The sequence below is a fragment of the Carassius gibelio genome, chromosome B5 (assembly GCF_023724105.1).
Source record: "Carassius gibelio isolate Cgi1373 ecotype wild population from Czech Republic chromosome B5, carGib1.2-hapl.c, whole genome shotgun sequence".
Lineage (NCBI taxonomy): Eukaryota > Metazoa > Chordata > Actinopteri > Cypriniformes > Cyprinidae > Carassius > Carassius gibelio.
In genome coordinates this window covers 31,674,090-31,699,415 of record NC_068400.1, presented here as the reverse complement: position 1 = coordinate 31,699,415, position 25,326 = coordinate 31,674,090, and the positions used below count along the sequence as shown (strand labels likewise).

The 25,326-nt window shown below is 36.8% G+C and overlaps 1 protein-coding gene across 7 annotated transcripts in view; it reads right to left on the bottom strand.

Annotated features, from left to right (window-relative positions):
- Positions 1-1,225: 1,225 nt before the first annotated feature.
- The window catches only part of LOC127957756 (leucine-rich repeat and calponin homology domain-containing protein 2), a 61,026-nt gene continuing 36,925 nt past the window's right edge, over positions 1,226-25,326 (bottom strand). The window contains exons 11-22 of one of the 7 annotated variants that reach the window (XM_052556413.1): positions 20,494-20,598; positions 18,110-18,178; positions 17,367-17,426; positions 14,557-14,611; positions 13,840-13,878; positions 11,801-11,941; positions 9,666-9,719; positions 8,928-8,991; positions 6,384-6,496; positions 5,404-5,541; positions 5,154-5,231; positions 1,226-4,613 (exon numbers count right to left, since the gene is read on the bottom strand). In XM_052556413.1, coding sequence (XP_052412373.1) covers positions 4,494-4,613; positions 5,154-5,231; positions 5,404-5,541; positions 6,384-6,496; positions 8,928-8,991; positions 9,666-9,719; positions 11,801-11,941; positions 13,840-13,878; positions 14,557-14,611; positions 17,367-17,426; positions 18,110-18,178; positions 20,494-20,598 — 1,036 coding nt within the window. In that variant the 3' untranslated portion in view covers positions 1,226-4,493. The remainder of the gene's footprint in view (positions 4,614-5,153; positions 5,232-5,403; positions 5,542-6,383; positions 6,497-8,927; positions 8,992-9,665; positions 9,720-11,800; positions 11,942-13,839; positions 13,879-14,556; positions 14,612-17,366; positions 17,427-18,109; positions 18,179-20,493; positions 20,599-25,326) is intronic. The other 6 variants (XM_052556414.1, XM_052556419.1, XM_052556415.1 and 3 more) reach the window with 6 other exon arrangements.

The following is a 25,326-nucleotide window of genomic DNA, read 5'->3' as shown; positions in this document are numbered from 1 at the left end:
TGATTTATAAGGTCATCAGTAGTAAGACTGTGATCATTGGGACATACAATTGATGGCTGCATAATTAATATAGATTATTGAAAGTTCTTATTTGATATTGCAGAGAAACTCAATGTGCAGAGTGAGAGAGAGGGGGATTCAGGGAAAGATGATAGAGACAGTGAATGCCTTGATACTTCTTGATACTTGATTTGATTATTTTGCCTGTCCACAGTCTAAGGATTTTGATTTATTTTTTAAGTATAACCCAATTCAAACAACTGAAAGAGCCAAAAAGTTTAGCAGTATGGTGGACACATTAATTGGGCGTTGGTGACTGCAGAAACAGAGGTGGCCTGGGGTGGAGTCAAATTCCCGGCCTGATTTACGGTCCCAGTCCGCCACTGGCCATCTTCAAGAATTGGCTAAAAACAAATATCTTCCATCTTTATTTGACCCTCTAACACTAGCACTCTTTTTTCTAATGCTATTCTTTATAAAAAGGAGTTTAGGTTTTCATTCTATTAATTTACTTACGGTTTTCTTTAAAAACATAACACACAAAAACAAAAACCTAACACAACATTTTATTTTAATTTATTATACAATTAACAAGATAAAAAAGGACTTTATCACTAGCGTGCTCTATTATTTTTTATTTATACAATAACAATAATAATATATCTAATAATATATTATATTACTATTACAATAATAACATTGCTATGTGTACTGCATTAAGCTATCTGAGACTTGTTATAACACTTGCATATCATTGCTCTTTTGTTGCTTTTGATTGCTTCCATTGTCCTCATTTGTAAGTTGCTTTTTGCTAAAAGTGTCTGCTAAATGACTAAATGCAAAGTAAATGTAACAAGGATTTGAACTAATGACTAATTCAAGTTATTTTGCTACACTGACTTGACCTCCAGCTGCAAACAAGTGAATAGTGTCTGTTTTGTTCACAGGTGTAACTTGAGAGACCACAACCTTTCCTTCCTGACCCCGTATTGGATGATTCTCTGGAAAAGAGACAATAGTTATTCTTGGAAACGGATTCACAGTGTATTAACAATGCAGTGGATGTTGAGTGATCACATCTCATACTACACATCTTTGCTTGATCATTTTAAGCATTGCTTATTAGTTTGACACTTAGAGGGTGTCTGTATTTTTTTCTCCTGTCATGAAGAATTATGTTCCTGAAGTGAAGAGTCACAAAGCAAATGAACAGGACACTACAAAACACTGTAAAAGGTCAGTTTATTCCAGTATTTTGACATGTTTTGGCTGGTTTCCTTTTTAAGGAAACATTCTAATGTGTTGAAACATAGACTATACATGATCCAGACATGCATTCCAGTTGTCATACAAAACATTTATACATACAGTACGCAATGCGTAGGATTACTTTTTAATCAAAACATCTTTTTACAAACTGAACAGTTTCTCATCAACATGAACAAGAATCAGAGCTGACGAGTGATTATTTCAAAGCTTTGCCAAGATTGAGCTTGATGGGGAAAGAAAAAAAACAAACACATGAGAATGGCTTTCTTTAAAATAGAATACTCCTTTCAATGAAGAGTGCGAATGTGCATACTTGGTATGAGACGTTTGCTTGTTTCCTACTTTGCAATAAGTGTCATTAAAAAGTTGCGGCCTAATGGTTAGAGAGTTTGACTCCTTACCCTTAGGTTGTGGGTTCGAGTCTTGGACTGGCAATACCATGACTGAATAGTGCCTTGAGTAAGGCACCGAACCCCCAACTGCTCCCTGGGTGCCACAGAATAAATGGCTACCAACTGCTCTGGGGGTGTGTGTGTGCGCACTGTGGATGGGTTAAATGCAGAGCACGAATTCTGAGTATGGGTCACCATACTTGGCTGTATGTCACGTCACTGAAATCGGTTTCATCATTTAATTGGTCAATTTGAGTCGTACGACAATAATTATCTTTACTACAGTTAGATCATTATATTTACATACTGAGTATTATATATTCCAGTATGCGGTCTATATCTTGTAGCAGGCAACCTACTTCAGGAGCACTGCAAGTGATGACAGTTGTAGTGTATGAGTGACAGATGGCTAATTGGGAAATGTTGTCATAAAAATTTAAGCTAAATAGATAGACACAGCTAAACTAGAGGGTGTGACTGAATGAAACTAAAACAATCATTTTGTTAACAGGACCTGTAATCTGTAAACCTTTTTCATTCTTGGCTGAGATGGTGCGTTAAGGAGGCAATAAGCCTGAGGAACTCCTGTCATCAAGCCATCCATCACAAAGCTCTGGCACTGAACCAGATGTAGCCTATCTTGCTATACTGTGTGAAGCATGATAGGGGAAACAGACGTTACTCATAATGCACTGAAACATTCATTCCTGTTTTATGGTGTTTGTCTACTAAAAGTTTTATAGTCTGAAAGACGTAGCTATCATCAGCTGAACAATCAGTATATTGTTAAATGTCCATCAAAACTTGACACAGAGGAGCTGTTAAATAAAGTTGTTACTTTTGTTTACTTGTGTGTGCACAAAAGTATCACCGTAGCTTGCGGTTAAAGTTATGATTGAACCACTGATGCCACATGGACTATTTTAACAATCTTTCTGGGTCTTGAATGTAGTTAATGTCTATGCAGGGACAGAAAGCTCTCGGATTTCATCAAAAATATCTTAATTTGTGTTCTGAAGATGAACAGGTCCTATGGGGTTAGGGTACATTAGGTTAAATAATTAATTAAGTAATTTTCATTTTTGTGTGAATTATTCTTTCAAACAACAGCACAACCCATTGAATGCACTGAAGTTCTATCCCTCAGAGCCTTGTTTTCATTCCTTTTAAAAATTAAATATGACGCTATCCTGACTAGAGTCTAATAAAGTAAAGTAAATGTGTGGAGAGAGCAGTTGCTGATGCACCACGTGTACAGTCTGCACTACAGGACATGTAAATGTGAACACCGATTTAACTTCTGTTCTTCTAAAAACTAGGCTTCCTCTCAATAACCGGCTTTCTGGTGTGCATGTAAACGCAGAGTCATACAGAAAGTGATTGCAAGCGAATTCCAAAGCTAAAAACCTGTTAAGATGTCTGCTCCAATTTTGAAAATTATTATGAATTTCAGAATTTATTATGAAGAATTTCTGAACAGTATTGCTAAAATAATTTGACAATACAATTAATGTTTTTCAGAGGCTGATAAAGAAGTAAATAGAACTCAAAGAAATAAATAAAACATACAAAAGTACACAAGGGTAAATAAATAAATTCCCTGATAAAACAAATTAAAACTATTTGTACATATTGAAAAGTTTCTATAAACCTTCTCAGTTTACTATGGTGAATGAACAGCTTTCGCATCAATCCTTTACTAAACATAATTCAGTACAAATATCAAAGACTCTTCTGATTTGCTTTTCCAAGAAAGAGTCTTTAGCGGATTATGAATTTAATCAAACAATCAAATGCCCATGTTTACTCAATGGACTGTTCTTACTCTTTAGGTTTAGAAATGTTTTATGTGACCTATTTTTGGTGCTGAAACTTTACGTCCATGCCCAGACCTGCACAACAAGCTAAATTTCGCACAATGCAATAACACTGGCACGTGTGAAACTTCATGATGTTGTGATTTCCCGGCACACGCAGGCTTTGAGAAGTAAAGCACAAAAAAAAACAACCTGTGAGAAAAACGGTCAAGAAAAACAAACATTTGGCAACACCGGCATGTAATGTAAAAGAACACAAAACAGCCTTTGTCTTGTACGGGCACGTGAGCAGTATCTTCACTATTAAAACCATCCAGGAATGCAGAAAGATATGATTACTTTCTATACCCTGCCAGTGACTCACCTGACTACAACACATCAACATTTATGGCAACACCTTTGTCTGTCTTTTCCAGATGTCATCGGTGCTGGTCTTGTTGTTATTACATGCACATCAATGCTGTCTCTGCCCCTCTTATTTCTTCAAAGAGACAGGAATGCAACAAGATGTTAGACAGCTCTTAGTGACTTCATACAGGAGAGGGCTGAAGTGACATTGATATAAAATCTACCCTCTGGTCCAGAATCAGCCAGAAAGCTGTGGGCTTTTCTCCTGTCCTCGCCCTCTGAGGGCTCACTGGTCCAAGAGAAGAGTGAACATGAGACCGATGAGAAGGAGATACAAATGATAGGAGACAGAGGTGTCCAGCATTGAGACGGGAGAGTCTGCATTCCCAGTTGTGGAATAGACACAGGTATTTCCCCTCAGAATGAAATGGGTGGATTTAGGAATTACAGTTTCCCTCAAATAGCGCACAACATTGGAGCTTTAAAATGTCTAGACCCCTCCATAGAGGCGTATAAGAGGTAGGGGAACCTGGCCTGTTCACCACAGTTGTAAAGATTTAAGGGTCGTGACCTGCCCAGAGTAGGTCAAAGATCAGCATTGAGAGTGAGGATGAGGTGGTAAGGCAGTGTAAAGGGATGCTAGTGGATGTCCCATGACCCAGAAATGCTACATGGTAGAAAGTTGGTTGGGTTTTGATGATGGAAGTTCCAGCAGTGCCTGTACAGTGACACCAACCTTTACCAGACCTCGCTCCTCCAGGATGTGATGCGGCAAACACAACTTGTCCTGTTCATAAACACAGGTAAATGTAAGGATAAATATAGATAAATTTCAGATACACCATTAAAAATATAGTTAAAAGGTGGTAAATGAACATAAATTTGCCATTAGAGCATTATTATACACTACTGTTCAATTGCTTGTGGTCGGTAATATTAATTCATATTTTTGAAAAATGTCTTGTGCTCACCAAGGCTGTATTTATTTCATCAAAAATACAGGGAAAACCGTAATATCAGCAGCAATTATGCCACCACTGATGTCACATGAACCATTTCAGTTATTTTTCTATTTCAATTTTCAGTTGTATTCCTATCTATGCAGGGTCAGAGAGCTCTCGGATTTCATCAAAAATATGTTAATTTGTGTTCTGAAAATGAATGAAGGTCTTACGGGTATGGAATGACTTTAAGGTGAGTAATTAATGAAATAATTTTTGGGTTAACTAACCCTTTAAGAAAAAGCTAGATAATGTTATTGAAAAATATGAATTGGATACTGATTTATCGTCATGCACTTGTACAAGGAAGAAACACTTGTTCCTACCTGTGGCACTCCAAGCTTTTTACATGCATCCAAGAAATTCTCAACATTCCGACGACACTTGGCCATACTCAGCTTTGGCTGTTAGAGGGATTGTGGACATGAAGTGTAACACCAAACAGAACCAAAAAACAACTGTGCCAGTTTTGAATGCTGAATATTTACTAATGAATTTCAATGAAACTGCAGAAAATATGACTATATTTAAAAGGATATCCAAAGGCCTCTGTATGAAACATTAAATGAAACTTACCACAGCAGGGGATGGTACATGAATGCTAGCTACAGAACGAGGACGAATGTGATTAGCCAGATGGCATAAAACAACACCATCCATCAAAGCAGCACCCACATCATCTGGCAACAACACCTTTAGCCTCGACTCGAGGTTCTGCGAACAAACACAAAGACTCGGTTTACTTCATTTGATACCAAATAAAAGAGAGTTATGTCACATGAACCAAGAATCATCCATTTGCTAAATGTTGAGAGACAATCACCCGGCTGTCACATGGGTGGCCCTTCAGCACCAAGGACAGCACAGAGCTGAGGTGGAGGTTATGAAATTGGACATGATCCAGTAATTAGCAATGCCAAGCAAGTACTCTAAAACTTCAGCATCAGTAAATCTCACACTCACTTCCTACTTGGAAAGCTAGTCTATAGACATCCTATAGAAGGAACCCTATACAGTAAGTAACCAAACTGAAAGCAGCAGCAACAACTCAGACGGTGTGCCATATAAGTAGCATTCCTCATGTGACATGTGTGAAGTGGTTTCAATCTATATTATAGTGACTTCAACCCATAATTATCATTCCTTTCCTCAAAACTGAGCAGTAAACTTTTGTTCTAATAACACAGTACAATTTTTTTTCTGAAATATATGTTCCCTTTCTGACATCATGACTCAACAGTTAGAAATAACACTGTTGGTATAAGCTCTTAGTGACAAGTAGAAACATAGAGATACTAATATAGAAAGAAAGCAAGAATGCACTGCTATGACATGTGGACTCTGACAACATTAACAATAAATTTAAAAAGAACTTTTACCACTATAAACCTCTGGGATAAAATGATCAGGGTCTGACATACTGAGAAACAGAACTTGTTTATCTAGGTGTTTAATTAGCTTTACTTGGCTTAGCCTAGAGATATAAATCAGGCATTTTCCTTATACTTTGTCAAACATGCCAGATGGGTTACAGATGGGTTACAGGGAATTCTGACCTGCCGCAAGAGTCTGATCTGCTCCATCTCCTCCCTGATGTGCTCCATCTTTCTCCTCATGGTGAAGCTTGGGTCTGTGGAGCTTAAGTCTTTTTGATTTCCACGGGAGAAGGCTGAGTAGTAGATACACAGTCAACATTATTACCATGTTCCTCTTCATTGCAAGCTTCCACTAATAAACTAACCTACCTGATGTTAGAGACTGTTAAATTGTTAAATATTTACATTCTTTAAATGTGGTCACTAAGGGCCAGAATTACTAAAGCCCCAGATACTGTACATGATTCTAGCAATCCAATCATATAAGGTCATTGCATGTCACACTGTGTGACATGGATCTAATAAACTTGGTAAGGATATGTGTAGAATGTATGATGATCACACCAATTGACTCGTAGTCTCGTACACTGCGGTGCACATTACTATAGAAGAATGAGATAGTGGTAAAAAAATTAAAAAAAGGGGGCCATGATAAAACACTTTAGCAGTTGTAGGTTTTATGTGTGGTGAAAAAAGTGGAAGTGGCGAAAGAGGAAGGATAAGAGCCTGATGTAAGCAGGTTTACGTTTTAGCGCCACGTCATGTTGATGTCATGTCACATTTTATTGGTTGATCAGTAAATGTGGATCGGACCAGCAAACACACTCTGCAATGATCATGCTGTATCGTAGGCTATCTGGTCGCATTGAACCTTTGAACCTCTCTCACTGTACTGTGATTTACGCTGCTCTTGGTAGATTGCGCTGGTCATTCTAAAAATTATCTGTGTTCTTTGATGTGCGCATTGTCAGTAAATCATCTGCAGGATTTTTCCCTCCCATTGGCGCTTTTATGGCATATCACTCTAACGGTGCGTTTAAACTGGCACGTAACAAGTGCAACAGAGCTTGTGAAGGTAGAAGTTGAGTTTAAATGCTCGCACTGTGTATTATGGGATTGACAGTGGCTGAGAGCATCAAAAAGATTGGGGCATTCCTTGATTTTGCAAATTTGGTGTGCAAAAACCCTGGGCAACAACCAATCTCTGTGAAAGGAAGAAGATGAGACTTAAACAGGGAGTTTTTCAGAGGCGTGCTCTGCCCTAAATTTGGTACGCCCCAAAGCAGTGGCTTTGTAGCGTTTGCCAGTGGCACTGAGCTCAGATTTGATGCTGTAGTGGAAATGTACTCTAAAAAGGCTTACACACTGGATGCGGAAAGTGCAGCACTGGTCTATGAAATGCACATCGCTTTGTATCTCGAGGGCTGCGTTGCACCCATCAGCTAGCACAGCGCATGCAACAAGCGCGTGTGAAAGGGCCATAATGCTGATCTGCCCTGTTTAGTAAATCTGGCCCTAAGTTTTGAGGTCTAACATAATGGCTCTTCAAATATAAACAATAATTCTGAATGATTTATAATAAAATTTACTTTAGAATAGCTCCATAATCAATATTTTTTATTATGTTGTTGTTGCCACACTAGTTAAAGGGGTGCAATTCAACGGCAATTGAAACAGCCATTTTCAATGGCCTACTTATATGGCCATTGAAAAGGCCAAAACAATGACTCTTCTCATTTCCCTTCCTTTTTCAGAGTACTTAATACACTTATTGGTACATGTATGTCTTATTGCTATGAGGCCCTTACATGAACAACAAACACACAGAAGCATGTTTTGTCTTGTTGACACCCTTCTTCTGATAATTATACATTTTAAAAATATGACTGGATTAAGTGATAAAACAGGGCGCATTTGTGAGACTGATAACATTGCAAAACATGTGGATTTATTATTGTGTGCAGCAAAATTCTTATTGTATTTCTGTGAGAGAGGAAGTACTGGCCTTCCTTGTGCTTTCCACTGAACTGCAATGTCATGAGAAAAGTTCAAGACAATATGTGACCCTAGACCTTAAGTCGCTGGGCTATATTTGTAGCAATAGCCAAAGAAAAGCACTGTGTGGGTCAAAATTATTGATTTTTCTTTAATCCCAAAAATCATTAGGATATTGAGTATAGATCATGTTCAATGAAGAGCTTATGTAAATTTCCTACCATATGTATATCTAAACTTTATTTTTGATTAGTAATATACATTGCTAAGAACTTCATTTAGACAGGTGATTTTCTCAGTATTTAGATTTCATTTTGCACCTAATCCTAATAAACCATACATTGATCGAAAGCTTATTTATTCAGCTTTCAGATGATGCAAAAATCTCAATTTTGAAGAAATTGACACTTAAGACTGGTTTTGTGAAATTCCTGTTAAACGAAAGTGATAATGAGTATTTCTGAGTATTTCTGAAATGACGAAGAACATGAGATTTGAATGTAGTCAATATATGATGTCTGTTGAAACAATACTGTTTATGTAGCTGAGAGCTTCAAAGCTGACTTCAGACATGAAGCATGATTGCTAGGGTTTTGTCACATCAATACTACTATCGTCACTCATATACACTGAAAAAAAAATGCTCTGCCAAGCCTTGGCAATACCATCACAAAGATTAAAGAAAAATGTCAACTAGTGATGAGAGAAAAGGAAGGGATAATACTTTACCTGATCTGGGTTTCAGGCCAAAGACAGTCAGAGTTGAAGTAAAATCATTAGATCGCATTACCTCCTGTAACAACACAAATATGGAAACACTGCAAACAAATCTGAAACATGCTGTATTTGGTAATGGATTCAGTTTCTTCTGACTGAGATGGTCTCTTATATACAGATGTTTCTCTTTCTCATGAATTTAGTGTTATACTTCTCCAAAATACAACAGGGCTATAAAACTTCCCGCAAAGTCTGACCAATAAATTACCAAGATTTTCCAAACCATTTTACAGATTGCATTAACAAAGAGCAGATTTATAGCTGATAAAATACTTGAAGCTAAGCATAGAATTAAAAAAAACCATACAGACCATGTTAAACTTATTGAGATACTAGGAGTATCATTGTTTAAGCATTGCTAATAAAATCAGTACATACCTGCATACATGCAGTGCCATTTAAAACTATATACCAAAAATTCAGCAAATAAGCATGCTTTTCACAGAAAGGGAAAATGAGGATGGAAATTATATATTTTTTTTTACAAATACTGGACCTGCAAAAAACTTTTGTGTTTTAAAAAAATATATATAAACTGACTTTGGTAAATATTATAAAGAACTTGCATTTCATGTCTCCTTTAATTGTGGAGCTGCTCTAATGTGGTGACGTGACTCTCAGTTGGCCCGTAATAAATATTCATGCAAGAAGAATCTTGCCATTTAGACATTACAAAGCACAAAGTCTCACCTCACAATCATTGTCGTTGCCACAGGAGTTTCTTCGAGCACTTTGGCACTTATACTGTAATGAGAGACACAGGGAGGCAGAGAATTACATTCCTGATATCCATCACATCATCAGATTTTAACATCAGAAATGCATTAAGTAGTCTAGAGCAGTGGTTCTCAACCACATCCCCACTCAACACTTCATATATTATATTGAGAACCTCTCGTGTAGAGATAAAAGGATAAAGTTTGTTCAGATAAAGTCTGACGCACGTGCTGACTCTATCGCCAAGTTAAATCTGTCTGAAACCAGTCTAGTCTTAATCTGGTACATTTAGCAAGATAACCACACATTCATGAGCAGAAGCGCATAATTTGCTTCACTTCTGTTTGTCAGTTTTTCAATTTTCTGATCACAAAATGAATATACCTTTCAACCACTTCTTCAGTGTTTGTGCCATAACAAATATTGCAGTGTAAGTAAAGTAGTCAACATCTGAAGTGGATCAAAACCTTTCATCAAAGTTGTACTAAAATCTAAAACCAAAATGCGTTCTTGTCTTAGGACAGTTGTGAATGTGTAAATCATTTATAACATACAGGCTTTATTTAGGAAAGAATATAAAAAAAAATTATGAGAAGAGAGTAAGACATATAACAGACAAAACAAGGGAAAAGGCAACATAAATCTAAAATTATCAGTCTGGCATCTCCCTGCTTTTGTCGATATGAAGGAAGGGAAAGAATGTTCTACAGAAAAATAAGGATTAACTTCGTACACAAAATCTCAAGCATCGGACATATGACTAATAATACTGTACATAAGCCTGTATCTTCAGGCAAGAGAGTTATTGTGAAGTCTTCTGGGCACAGACTGGGCTTGTCCTCGATTTTGTTCTTTTACAGTTCCCTGGAAGTGCATAACAAATGCACATTTGAAAGCGACAGACAGTTAAGGGAAATTCCCTTAGAAGGAGGTACTTTATATGGATATGTCTGTTTCTGTGTGTCCTGCCAAAATCCTATGGACCATCAATTTTAAACGCATTTTCTTTCCTTGACATTCTTGTGTTCACACAAGACATCCTCCACCAATGTTTCCTGTGACTGTGGACCAGATAAGCTCTCATGGTCATGAGTTTTGAACAATTGCTTTTCACTAAATTATCAGATGTCTTTCTGCTGTGAATGGCTCTCTTGAGGTAGGACCGAAGCATCTCAGTCAAACTGAGGTCAGAATGTGCCGTTCCAGATTGCGTAATTTCCTGTCATTCTACTTCTGTGCTTTAAGCTATTGTCTTTTTTCAACACTGCTGCAGCCTATCCCAATAAACTTCTGTTTATCTGTCATGGCAGAAAGCTGTCCAGGCCCTGAGGCAGAACAGCAGCCCAAAACTAACTTCTCAGCTGGATGTGGCTTTGATGTTGATGTACCATTTTTTCACTCCACGTGTGCTGTCGTATGTTTTAAGAGCTTCGGTTTCATCTGTTTACATAGTGTTTAATCACAGACATGTCAACAAAGATGTAAACTTTCTTGTTGGTGTGTTATCTGCATAAGCAGAATGTTTATCCATATATTGTGCTGTAATAGTTACAATTTAAGGCCAATTTAAACAAATCCTGTCATTCTATAAACTACTAATACACAGCGAATACCAGCAAGGCACCTGGAATAAGATACATATAATTTTCTTCACATGCAAAACTCCCCTCTACAATATAAAACAATTACAGCCAACTTTAAGAAAGATCACAATATATTATTTTAACATTATATGGACAGGATTAGAAACCAATGCTAATCATGCAGAGTCTTTTAAAAGCACCTCAAAAAGAATAAACTCCTCACATCTTGAATTTCCATGATTTACAAAGATAAGGACAGAAGTACATTAAGGAATCAGTCCGGGGCTGCGGTATCTGAGGCTGTTGACAAAATATCATGGGCTGAGACTAGAGGTTTCAAAGTACTGATTTACAAGTCTCATGTTGCATGAAGTAGTTACATATTTGTTTGTGTGTGTGTGTGTGTGTGTGTGTATGTGTGTGTCTTCAACAAAACTAAAGAGGAAGGCATAAAAGTTGTATAAACGAGCAAACAAAATATGTGCGTGAGAAAAACCAAGAACATGTGGGTAATTGGGTGTATACCTTCAGGTAATCTTTTCTCAGGTACTTGTTTCTTCTCCGATCCTCATTCTGGTTGAGCACAGGTGGGACCTCCGGCCATCTTGGCTCTGAGTCACTGCTCTCTGATTTTAAACTTCCATCAAACGAGCAAGATGAAGAAGGCTGAGGGACAAATCACAAAATTATAGTGAATGCCAAGGCTCAAGATGGATTTCATGGGTCCCTAAATTAAATCCTAGCTATTCTGTGGAACTGTAAACAAACAAGTTGTCATGGTCTCATGTGGAAATCATTTCCCTCCACATAAATGGTAAATTAACATTGTGATAAATATTGATATGATTTGAAAATAATATTGTGATAATACTTTTGGCCATACTACCCAGCCCTAAGATGAGTTGTTGAAAGAGGGAGAAAAACACACACATACACACACACACACACACACGCACGCGCGCGCGAATGTACAAATGCATGGAAGCATCAGTAAAAAATTTACTGAATACTACAAACCGATTAGCAATGAGTCCAGCACAAGTATGCTTATGAATTAATGGAGTTACATTTTAGTTGCATAATCTTTAGCTTGCAATGAATAAAATGTTGTGGGGAAAAAAAAACATGTAATGAAAACAATACACTACCATTCAAATGTGTGAAGTTGATAAGATTTTTTCAAAATGCTTTTAAAAGAAGTCTTATTCAATGAAATAACAGTTAAAACAGCAAATATATTCCTGTAAATTTTCAGCAGCCATTACTTCAGTCTTGAGTGTCACATGATCCTTCAGACATCATTCTGATATGCTGATTTGGTGTGGAATATAAATCACTATTACATACTATTATTAAAGTTGAAAACAGTTGTTTAATTTTGTTTAAAGCTATGATGATTCTGGGCCCTATTTTAATGATCTAAACGCAAAGTGTAAAGCGCACGGCGCAGGTGCACTCAGGGCGTGTCCAAATCCACTTTTGCTATTTTAACGACGAAAAAACCCCCCAAAAAAACAGTCCGTGCACCGGGCACATTTCTGGAATGGGTTGTCCCTATTCTCTTAATGAGTAACGGGCGTAACGTTCAATAAACCAACCAGAGTGTCATCTTCCATTCCCACATTAAGAGCGAGATGCGTTTGCGCCATGGCGGATCGCTATTTACATGGCGGAATTTGTTGGCGGAAAAGCTGAGTGCTTCTCAAGCGAAAAAAAAAACTAAATAATCTGCTCGTGCACAAAGTTAAAGCACGCGAGCAGATCATCTACGGGATAAGCAGGAATCCACCAAAGCTCTGCGCGATGAGTCAGTTAATATATATGTGTGTGTATTGGCACGATTGTTCGATTAATTAGCCAGTTTAATTTATCATTATAAGTAGTAATAGGCTGAATTGCAAACAGGTAGCCTTATTCTAATACATGCAATGATGGGTAGTCTAAAAAAAAGAAAAGCTAGATATTTTTATATCTATGTAGCCTACACAATAATATTATTTTACAATGTAATCCTTTTGTTTTTAATATTTGCCATGTTTGTGTGATGTGCATCCCTGTGTGTAATAAGCAAAGTCAACGAGCACTGTGGACCCTGCCAGAGGCGCATTTTCTACCAACTTGCTCTTTAAATAACAAAACAATATTGCCTTTATTGAAATCAATTAAAATATAGACTTTAGACCAGGTTTGAGTTGGTCTATGGCACGGTCTATTTTCAGCTCCTTAAAATAGAAATGCGCCAGCAATGCGCCTGAACACACCTCTTTTTTAGACCAGCACGCCCATGGGCGCACAAATGGGCGCAAATGCTTTTTTCTAATTAAACGACGTTGCGCTGGACAGGAAAATGCGAACGGCACCGGACTGAAGCTGCACTTGCGCTGCACCTTGATGATAGGGTCCTCTATCTTTATTGTCACTTAAAACAATTGAATCCATCTTTGTTAAAATGAAAATATTAATTTCTTTCAAAAAAATCTTATCGACCCAAACTTTTGAAGAGTGACTTGAGAAGCTTTACTGTAAGGATAGAAATGAAGGAGGACTGTGATGGACTGAGTGACCTCAGAGAAAGCTGCATCTTCACCAGTGAGATCAGTTTCCTTAAAAAATACACACACACACACACACACACACAAAGAAAACAAAAACTTAGAATGAGGGAGAATCGAATGGAATTCATAAACACAATGATAAAGCAGAACCAGATGAAATCTATAACACATCTCCACCCACCCACATGTTTCTACATATCTTCTTTAACGTTCAGCTGAAGAAATCAATTTATACAGTTTTTGGAACAACTTGAGGGTGATTAAATGATCACTCAAATGATCATTTTTCGTTTCTGGGTGAACTAAAGTAGTGTTTGTTTCACACATAAACTAAAGTTTCTTCCCCGTTGTGATGTATATATTGTACAAGGGAAGAGGTTATTTTCCCGCCCCCACATTAGTGAACCTCATCAAAGACATGTTATTGCAAGGGTGAGGGCTCATGAGTTTAAAAAAATATGATGTATGATGCAAGTCTGGGTGTAGACTTAAACAACAGTCAACACACTGAGAAATGGATGAAAGAACAGTTTAAAGTATAAAAGAATAGAAAAGTTTTACACCGACTGTTAAAAGTCTGCAATCGGTTATTCATTTCACAGTACATTTCCAATGTAAGTTAGCCTGCATTTCTTACTAGGTGTGGCAAAATGAGGTGAGACATGCATTACTGCATATGATGCAGGCATGCTTATGACTTTTTGTGCAACTCTGCATGACACATACTGGTACCTGTCCACTGAAGGCGGAGGCTGAGCTGCTTCCTTCATCTAATGATGCACTGTAAAGAAAAACAGAAATGCGCAGACATGAACCTTCTAAGCATACAATTGGTTAAATTCAATAACACGTGCTTATGTGTACAGATATGGGCATGTGTGTGCACGCTCAAGTGTATAAGGCCTGATTTGTTGTCAGGTTGTTAATCTCACTGTGCAGGATGAAAGGGATGCAAGGCTCTATGCTATTTCTTTCACTGTGCACAGTTAATGTGATCAAGTGGCCATGCATGAAGACCTACAGTTGACTGATCGAAATTCCGGTGACTAATGGTTTACATTAACCTTGACAAATTTGATGTCTGTAGCTGTAGCACTAAGAGTGAGATTGCTTTCTGCAGACAATGGCAGGCATGTCACAAATACAATTTGTATCGGTCAATTTCAACACTTCAAAGATTGATCAAATCAAAACTGTTTACAGAAAGTTCAGTATCAAATAGCATTCCCAAAATCAAACTCACAGACTATTCTAGACCTCAGTGTCACATGAATCCTTCACAAATCCGTATTATATTCTGATTTGCTGCTCAAGACACATTTCTTATTATTATCAATGTTAAAAACAATTGTGCTGCTTAATATTTTTGTGGAAACTGATACATTTTAAGAACTTCAAAAGAACATATTTACTTTACATAATCATCTAATGTCTTCCTTTTTCTGATCTTGTTTAATTTCTTGGCATTTCAGTTAGCAATTTTGTGAAGTTTCTGTATTTGAGAAAATTGATCAAATTATTCTGGCTTGCACTGGTGAGCGGCATTTTTCTCGATTAGCTTACTGAGCCAGCGGTCAAATTCTAGACTGAAGCTGGCATGAGTTCACAATGAGAATGTGCTAGAAAATGATCAGTTGTACCAGAACTGCAAAATAAGCTTTGTAGAAACATTTTGGCACATTAGCATGAGCAACTAATGGCCTGGTGCACTGGTTAAGTCATAACGTGTATCGTTGAGCATTTGTCAGCTCAGTTTTTGCAGTGTATTCAACACAGTCAGAAATATCCGGACACTTTCTGTGGTTTCTTGACCGATTGAGCAGTTGGTGTGAAAATATCTGAGACTTTAACAAAGTTATTCCAAGGATCACATCTGAATTTAATATGGTTACAAGATGACAAAAGAAGACGTACACAATAACGCCATAAGTTTGGAGGGGGGAAAAAATATTTCCAGGTCTATATAGCCTATACCTGTCTTTGCCTGTTCACCTGTCAAATTATAAAGATTCTCCACCCTCTCATCTCCTCCTAGTCTTTTTATTGAATAAAAAAAGGGTGTTTCCAAAATCAACAAAGATATCTTCGAGATTTAATTCCTGAGCATTTTCCACCCTACAAATGCTCATTGTTTTATTTTATTTAATTAGTTGACAGGGACATTTTATATTAATCAAACATTCCTGTAAATGTAGAAGAATTAGCCAAAGGCTATTTTTCATCAGTAGTCCCTGAACAAGATGTTACAAGCCACCCTAAAGGACAATTTAATTAAAAATAATACAAAATGTAATAATTACAAAATACAAATCATACAGTAGTCAATAGGATCAAATAAAGACAACGGTGCCAAAAACAAAGTGCAGCTACTTTAATGCAGTTTGTCTTTATAAATACTGAATGGTCTACTATCACTTTAAAATGAATAGCATTCATTAGCAATATATATATATATATATATAATGCTGTAAAAAGTACATTTTAGCTTAAGTAACTTAATGTATTACCTAATGTTAACAAATTCCATGTTATTTTAAAGTGTTTCAACTGTTAAAATTAGCAAAATTATTATTTATTTTTTTTACATCGTTTATCTTTATCTATTTGATTCTCATTTCTACCTTAGCTTCTATGCATACATTTTTCAAACATTAAAGATTAGGTAATGCATTATAAACTAACATTAAGCAGCAGTGAATATAGTATTTATAAATATCTATGAATGTTGTTTACTGTTAGTTTATGTTATCCAGGGGTGCTGCTAGGGTTTCTGTGGCTCGTTGCTCTTGTGCATTACACAACTTTTCAATAGGAAGAACTGAGACAAGTCTGCCTTGTCTATAAACTATGTTTCAGAACCAAACATGCACACGAACTGATGTGGGGAATAAAGTAAGGCCATGTCAGAGAGACAAGAGAGAATGGATTTATTCCGGTCAAAAACGGTAGCCCGTTAAAAGCCTGCTATCCAAGTTGTATGCACACTGATTTGCAATGAAAAATTAAAAAACAAGAATATGAAGGAGCTGGTTTCTTGCTGTTGTTCTGTTTCAAGTCTTTTATGACTCTTCTACCTGAACCTTTCCTTGCCGTGTCGATTTCCAGTGAAACATTTCACACGGTAAGACTGTGAATTGTCGATAAATATCTCACGGGCATCAGCAAAACATCGGTACATCTGTCAGATCGTGGCTCTGATAACACACACTACACGATTGTCATACACTTGAACAAGCAAGAGACTCAGATTTCAGGAATTTGTTACCGATTTCAACAAACTGTTGGCGAGCGAAAAGCAGGGCTAAAATCATGCACTGTGTGCCCACCACTTGTTGAAATCATGTTTCTTGTGGTTGGTCCCTGGCCCCTTCTAATGTCTAACATCAGTAAAAACTTACTGTAATGTTTAACATTTAACATGCATTAACCTATTATCTGTTAGGAAATACATAATGTTGCAGGTTATTATTAATTAAAGTAGACTATTATAAGAAATAAGAATGTGCGTGGAGGTGTTTGTGCGTGCATCATAATACCTTCTAACAGTCTGAGATGGAGTTCTTTGTTTGGTGCTGCTTCCTGAGTGGCTGAGGAACCTGAAAGATCGGAAAATCCATTTCTGCATGTCTTTGAATTCAGTCTCTGTTCGACATGCATCAGCAGAAAAAAAATCTTAAATCGTTGCATGGGAAAAACCAGAAACCATATACACAGGTGACAAAAACAGATTTTTTGGAACGTCAGATTGAATTTTTAAAATGGAATTATTAACTGTCAGTGCTAAACATGGGATTTGAAAAACAAACAGAATTTGTGTGAAGCGATTTGCTAGGTTAGAGAAGCTTCTGTGTGTCATAATATGTATCCAGTGACCTGTAAAGCAACCTTTGCTTAGGATTCAAAACAATCTTTCAAAATGCATATCGTTTTTTTTTACATGGGAACTGAACCAAAACAGAAAATTCAAAAGAAAGGTGTCCATTTGTACATCTACAATTTTGGCCAAAAGGAAGTGTCAAAGTTTCAACTTCGTTTCCCACATGCAACACACTGTTATCAGCATATCATCTCGAAAACTGATATAAAATTGCAACATGCTTAAACACTTGACTGCTTGACATCATTAAACCTGGACATGCACATACTTGCTAATACACAACACCCACATAAACGCACATGACCAGATGAAATGGATGTGTGCTATACACCATCTTCTAATAACACACATCCATCATTTGAGACAAACAAACATAAAAAAAACACGCATCTCTCCTTCTACCTGTGAGCTCTCCCCGTGACTCTTCTACGGTGTATTAGACTCTCTGCCCTACAAATTAGGGATCGCCTCCTGAGAGTCAAATGTCATGTGTGCACCAATCAGATCCCAGGATTAGGTGGAGATGCAGAAAGTGATGGAGAAAGAGTTGAAAGGAGAAAGAGGAGGAATATGGTGATTCACTTGTTAGTAAGCAGAGAGGGTCCGATCCCATCGCTTCAAAACAACTGACAGCCATCCTCTCATTCAGAAGCAGCAGACTGCAAGCATGTGCATATCGAAAAAGGAACGGACAAAGTCTGCATTCATTCGTGAATCTCTCATAAATGTAAATTTAAATAAAAGAGAGCAGAGAAGGCTGAGGTATCAGAATAAGGCCCATGTGAAAGAAAGACTTAGAAAAAGTGAGTGCAGTGGAGAGGAGGATATATTATATAGGGCCGTCAATTTCCTGTGCTAATACAACTGAAATAATTTTGATGATAAAACTTAAAGCAAACAAACTCACAATACTATACTAGTTACCAGGCCTTGAAGGAAAATGGGGCTTAAAATTAAAATGCGGTCATGATTTACTCAACCTCATGTCATTTTAAACCCATAAGACTATGGTTAAAGGGACAATAAGTAACTTTTTAGGTATTTTATTATCTAAAATCAATATTTTTATTCATGAATATGCCCTCAATGGTGTGCAAATACCTATGCCAATGTTTAAACTAATCCTTGTAAATGAAGAATTTATTATCTTTATATACATGGGACGGGTAGGTCGACGAAGACTTCCATGTAGTTCCGCCATCTTGCAAAACTATAATAGCAGAGAGGGACAAAAAGTACTAAGCCAACGCGTTTCCACAACGCGTTTTCGGTCAGAGCCAGAAACGCAGGTGCAGAGCAGTGAGAGGCGCTTGAAACTGCACCGGCACAGGAGAAGAAAACATCGTTGCCAAAACAGTCAAAAATAGAACGTAAAAGGAAATGTGACCGTAGATTACAGAAAACAAGAGTTAATGTCGGGGAAGCTTTTTCTAGGTGGAAAGAGCTAATGCTGGATAAAGATTTCAAAAGAGACGCCGAAGTGGCCTGTTTTCTTCTCGACAGGTAAGTCAGTGTTTGATGATGATATCTAACAATGCACATAATACAGAAAATATAACGCATAAAGAAGACATAACTACTAATTACAATATTTTATGTTTTCCACAGTCCATAATTCATACTGTAACATTCGTTTGTTAGTTGTCATGTTGCAGTTTGTTTGAAATAACACACCTGTTCACCTGAAGGAAAACTCGACGAAGTGCTATTAGAAGACATCCTGTCAAAGCTTTTTGGTACATATCGCCTACCGTAGATGCAACGCGCATTTGAAAAAGCGAGGCGCTGGAGAGCAAAATTAGTTTGAATGCAAAATACAATTTCACCACTAGATGGGAGTAATTCCTACTTACTGTCCCTTTAATTAATCTTCAAGCTTAGGTTTCCTGGACTTTCAGTAGAGGGACAGAAACTTTCATTAGCATGGCCATAACTCCCACTGAGGTTGCTTGAACTAACGGAGCTTTGATGCTCATACAAAATGCTCATATTTGCTTATGTTTATGTACTGTTTGAGACATTTCTGAAATTTAAGGGTGAAATATAATAATTTTACTACATTTCTCATTAATGTCTTGGTTAAAAACCTGTTCCTGCAGATTTTTATGTTTCTTATGAATCTGCTTGACAAATAATTTATGCAACTTAACCAGTTGAAGTGGCTTTAAAGCTACTGTTACTGTATGCAAGTTTTGGGACTTCAGACATCCTTAAATGCTCATTTGGAGATTATGGAAATCAAGCTTAATTTTGGGCCTGCTGTATTTCAGTATTTATTAAACTCTGCATACAAGGCCGAGTCAATCCTAATTTGTGTTGTGTTGGAAAGACATGAGAGTGAGTAAATGATATGAGAATTTTCACTTTCGCGTTCCCAAATTTCACTCCAAGCTCCAGATGGTTTTTGTAAAGCCCTGAATGTTTTTTTTTTTGTTACTTTCTCTCTCTTAAGTTTTTATGCCAGGTAATGTTTTGTCATGAGTAAAACCATTCAGAGCTACAATTGCATTATACAAAATCTTACGTAAATTGGTGTATTATATAAAGCATATTACATTCCATGTAATTAATGTGCAGTGACTCAAATATTCAATCCAGAACAGCCACATTACATAAACAAATTTTTCTTACACAGTCAGTTCATTCACATTAATGACTTTTTTTTTTTTTTCGATTGACAGCCCTAATATTACAAAGTAGGCGGGGATTCTGATGGAGATACTGTGTGCATGTTTGATGGGCTCTGAATGTTGCATGACCATGCACGATTTCTCATGAAAGATCACCTGTTCTGTTGCTCTTGTTGAAGCAGCTGTACTGCGATCTTCCTCAGATCCAACACTTCCTTTAAGTCATCCTCGTCTTCTTCGGCTAACTGCTCTTTCTCTGAGCTGAAGTTGACAAGAGAGGGACAAAGGGACATTGTTGCTGAATTCTGAAATACAACTAAGTCACACAGTTAAATTCTTGTATTGCGTTATTTGCAATGTGATTGCAAAGTCATCAGTAAAGCAAGTAAATAAGTAATGTTTATTTCTATAGCACCTTTTAAGAGCAAATGTCACAAAGTGCTTTACATCAAGATAAAAAATAAAGACTTGACAATTAAAAGAACAGATTGGACAAAAGCAAGTTTAAACATGACAATTAAAAGAACAGATTAGACAAAAGCTAGTTTAAATTAGTGAGATTTCAGCTTGTTTTTTTAAAAAATGTCCACAGAGTCCACAGATCTCAGTTTCAGAGGAAGAGCATTCCACAGCTTGTGATCAACTACTTCAAAGGCACAGTCTACTTTTGTCCTCAATCTTGGAACAACTACTGTAGCAGGAGGATCTCAGGAGGACTTGAGGATATCAGATTCCTATTGGAGTCATAGGGTTCCAACATCTCTTTCATATACACAGGGGCTTGACCATGCAATGCTCTAAACATCATCACAAGAATTTTAAATGAATTATAAATTTGACAGGGAGCCATTGTACAGAAATGAAAATAGCGGTTATGTGAGGTCTCTTTGATGACTTGGTTAAAAGCCTAGCAGCAGCATTTTGAACCACTTGTAAACGTTTCAGGGATGACATTTCATGAGGCTTAAAATAAATATATAGTTGAATATCATCTGCATAGCAATGATAGCGAATGCCTTCATAATTACTTATCAGTTTCCCCAGAGGCAGAAAATACAAAGCAAAAAGCAATGGAGCCAAAATGGAACCCTGGGGAACACCAAAGCACACAGGTGCTGTTGATGAGGTATACTTTTGAACTCTTACTGAGAGAGACCTGTCTAATAATAATGATGAAAACCAATTCAAGACTCTTCCAGAGATAAAAACCTGCGGCCTAAGCCTCTCAACTAATATACAGTGATCAACTGTATCAAAAGCAGCAGTAAGATCTAGTATGGAGTATTCTCTTGCATCACCTTGTATTAACAAATCATTTAAAACTCTAAGAAGAGCAGTTTTTAGTTGAGAGCATACAACGAAAGCTAGACTGAAATTTATCAAACACATTATAACCATCTAAAACAGCTTTGAGTTGATTTACAACAACTTTTTCCAGGACCTTAGCCATAAAAGGTAACTTAGAAGGAGGTCTATAATTTTTGGGTTACGATGGATCAAGATTTGTTTTCTTAAGAATAGTCTGAACAACAGCTTGTTACAAACTAAATTGAATGAAATGCAATTATGATCTGAAATAAAAATATCCTCAGACAAAACAGAACCGATATTTAAACCACAGCTGAAAACAAGATTTAGAGTATGGCCTCTCATATGAGTAGGACCGGTAACATATTGATGAGATTAAAAAGACTATAAAAATCTGTAAAATCAGTAGCAAATTTATCAGAAACATCATCAATATGAATGCTGAAGTCACCAACAAACACAATTCTAGTGAGCTTAAGAGATGATTAAAAAAAATGTCACTAAAATAATCTAAGAAGCAGCTGTTTGGGCCAGGAGGACATTAAATTCAAATACAATAAAAAGGATCTGCAATAAAATTTCAATAAAACTTTGCTGGATATTTTGCAGGAAAGAGTGCAGAGTTGACAGGGAAGCGAAAACTCTGTTCACCATTGGGAAAACGGTCTCCACAAACATTGTATGACATTGTCAGCCTTAGCCACGGGAAACTCCAAATATACCGGGACAGAATATACTGGGGCTGAAGAGATCGATGCTATTTTCTGATGACTCCTCACTTCCAGGACAACCTCAGCTTCACCCAAAGCCTGGCCATTCTCCACGGCTTCCTACGATGTCTTTGGTAACTTCAGTCAGAAGGACCAGCTGACGACTGATGTGGACAATAAATTCTGTGGAATATCAGCCCAGGGTGGTGGAATATTATGAGCTACCATTGATGATCTTATGTTTAGAAGAGTTTGGTGATCATACACCTGAGGAGTGACTCCAACATTAAGCAGCAGCAGAAAAAAAGGATGCTGCACAGGACGGGTAGGACATAGCAGCAAAGCCAAACACAGGTGCCATCTTGCCACATATAAGTAAAAAACCAATGGATCGAAACCTAACTACAGACTCCCAGCAGTATTGGGTGGCCTGGTGAAAACTTTTAGAAAAGTTTTAGTATGCACTTAACCCTGGACGCAGATTTGCGGAAACATAGCATTCACTTAATCTACTTGAGAAAATAATTTCAGAGTAATTCAAATGTAACAATATAATTATCAGTCAGGTAAGGATTATGCCAATTATACATAGCCAATTCATAGATATCAAATCAATACAAGACATCAAATTCTCAAAGATGAATCTAAGAGTAAAAGATGCATACCTGACTTTTAGAAAAATACATAGTATGAAGTGTGTGGACACACTTCATGCTATGGGCTCATTCCAGCTACAGCTCAGACCACGACAAACATCCCCCGAGATGAAGACAGAAACGAACAATTGGAATTTGCATTAAGTCAGGTCCCAGACCAGGGTAGTTTACACCTCAATGGGAACAGAAGGTAATTTACATGGAGGACCCTGGGAAGGGGCACTCCCTCCCATTACAGTAGGCAAAATATCTCTTAATTCTTAGGAAATTAATTATCTTTTAATCTACTTTTGTAAGACAGAGACTATTGTACCAGTTGCACTGAGACAATTCACATGACACCAAACATGACTGTAAATATCACTTGCATTAATATAGACCATTATATCCTACTATTGACCATTCTGAGTGAGCTAAGTGAAGGGAAAGAATGGAATGAGAAGGAACTATTGCATATGTGAGAGAGGCGTTTCCTGCATTTTCTCTCAGTGAGATGTGGGAACAGATGTCTGTATGTTAATGCACTTGTGTGTCCTTAGAATGTCTCAGAAGATTCTTACAACCTCCTCTATGTAAATCTTCCCACAGAAATCAAGGTTATTCACTTGCAACCCCCGAAAAGTGATATGCTAAAACCCCTGCAATAAACAAACAATACCATTTGGTAACTTTGGGGTACTTCGGAATATTTAAGAGCTCCGGGAATCTGCAAACTGATCTCCCACATTATTGCTGTGTCTATTATTTTCTGCTACCAGGTAACTACTTCTAAAATCTTCATTTCTGGATTATTGATGATGTATATTATTGATTTGATTTATGATTTGAATTGGATTGTGAATTATTGTTCTTACCTGGTTAATAAATAGTTATACTTGATTAATTCTAACTAGTCTTTGTGTTGTTGTGTGTTGTTAAGATATTGTAGTAAGTCAATAAAACTGTAAACTTTGCTCAGGTTAGTAACCGATTCAAAGGTTTTAGAGTTCTGGCTAACACATTGGTATTAGTTATGTATACTTAGACTGTAGAGGCTATTTCGTTCTTCCATTTAGGACAACAGTGAGTTGTTGACCAACATAATTTTTTTTTTTTAGCTCATCCCAGAGTCGATGGTTTTTTTTTTATCGGATTTTGATTAAATGCCTAAAATAAGGTCCGTGGTTAATATAGGCACAAGATACATTCATGTTTTATTCTATGACATAAAACACACCAGTTACAGCCCACTCGTGATTTTTTTAAAACCGTTACGTTTCTCAAAAAAGACGGTTGCTAACAAGTTGCTAAATGGGACTACAGGCGCTGTCGGAGACAATAAACATCATCATGCTGAATCAAAGTTATATTATTTTGTGAAAATTATCTTGATGGACAAAACAAATAAGTTTCATGAACTATGGTTGAACACAGAGCTTCATGGAAAGCCTATGGAAAAATCCTATAAGCTATTTGTCGAGGGGACCAGTTTCATGCTAACAGCCGATCGACCTACAAAGTGACGTCATAGTTCCCTCACTCCATTAACACTAACATTAGTGGGGTGCCCTAATGCTAGTATTTCCTGTCATTGTTTAAGTTCAGAAATGAAGACTGCTATCTAGCGGTTAGGATATAAACTCAAAATGACACAACTGCCATGAATCTTGTATGATTTTATATATATATATATATATATATATATATATATATCTCAATATTCCATTTTGGGAATCGATACAGTATTGCCAAACATCAATATTTTCTTACACCCATAATAGTAATGGTCATGACCTCTGATTAGATATAGTTTTATTTAAATTAAGTGTATCCTGATCTATGGGGACCTATAAATGTATTCTGGAATGAGAAAAGTAAGGCACGGGCCGTATAGAATTATTAGTCAATCATTTAAACAATGTCTTTTTCCTATAGCAATATAGAAAATGTTTATCAAGAGCACAGTGTACAATAAAAACAATGACTCAAATGCCACAAACCAAACTTTGAACTGCAAAGCAGTAATAAAAGAGCCCCATCCACCTCTATGGCAACTGCTCTTAACATAATTTCAAGTGGTATTTAGATGTAAAGTCAGCAGAGATGTAAATGTTTTCAGAATTTTATAAAAAAGTCTTACAAAATGTTATATACTACTACTACAAATGATAATAATAATAATAAAGATTTGGGGGGAAGAAAAGTAAATTTATTGACTGGGAATCTGTCCCAAAATACACTAAACAAAACAAAAAAAAATAGTTTGACTCCACCCCTTTCCTTTTACCATACAAGGAATTCTTCTCATTCAGGGACTGGATGTACTCGTACACCCA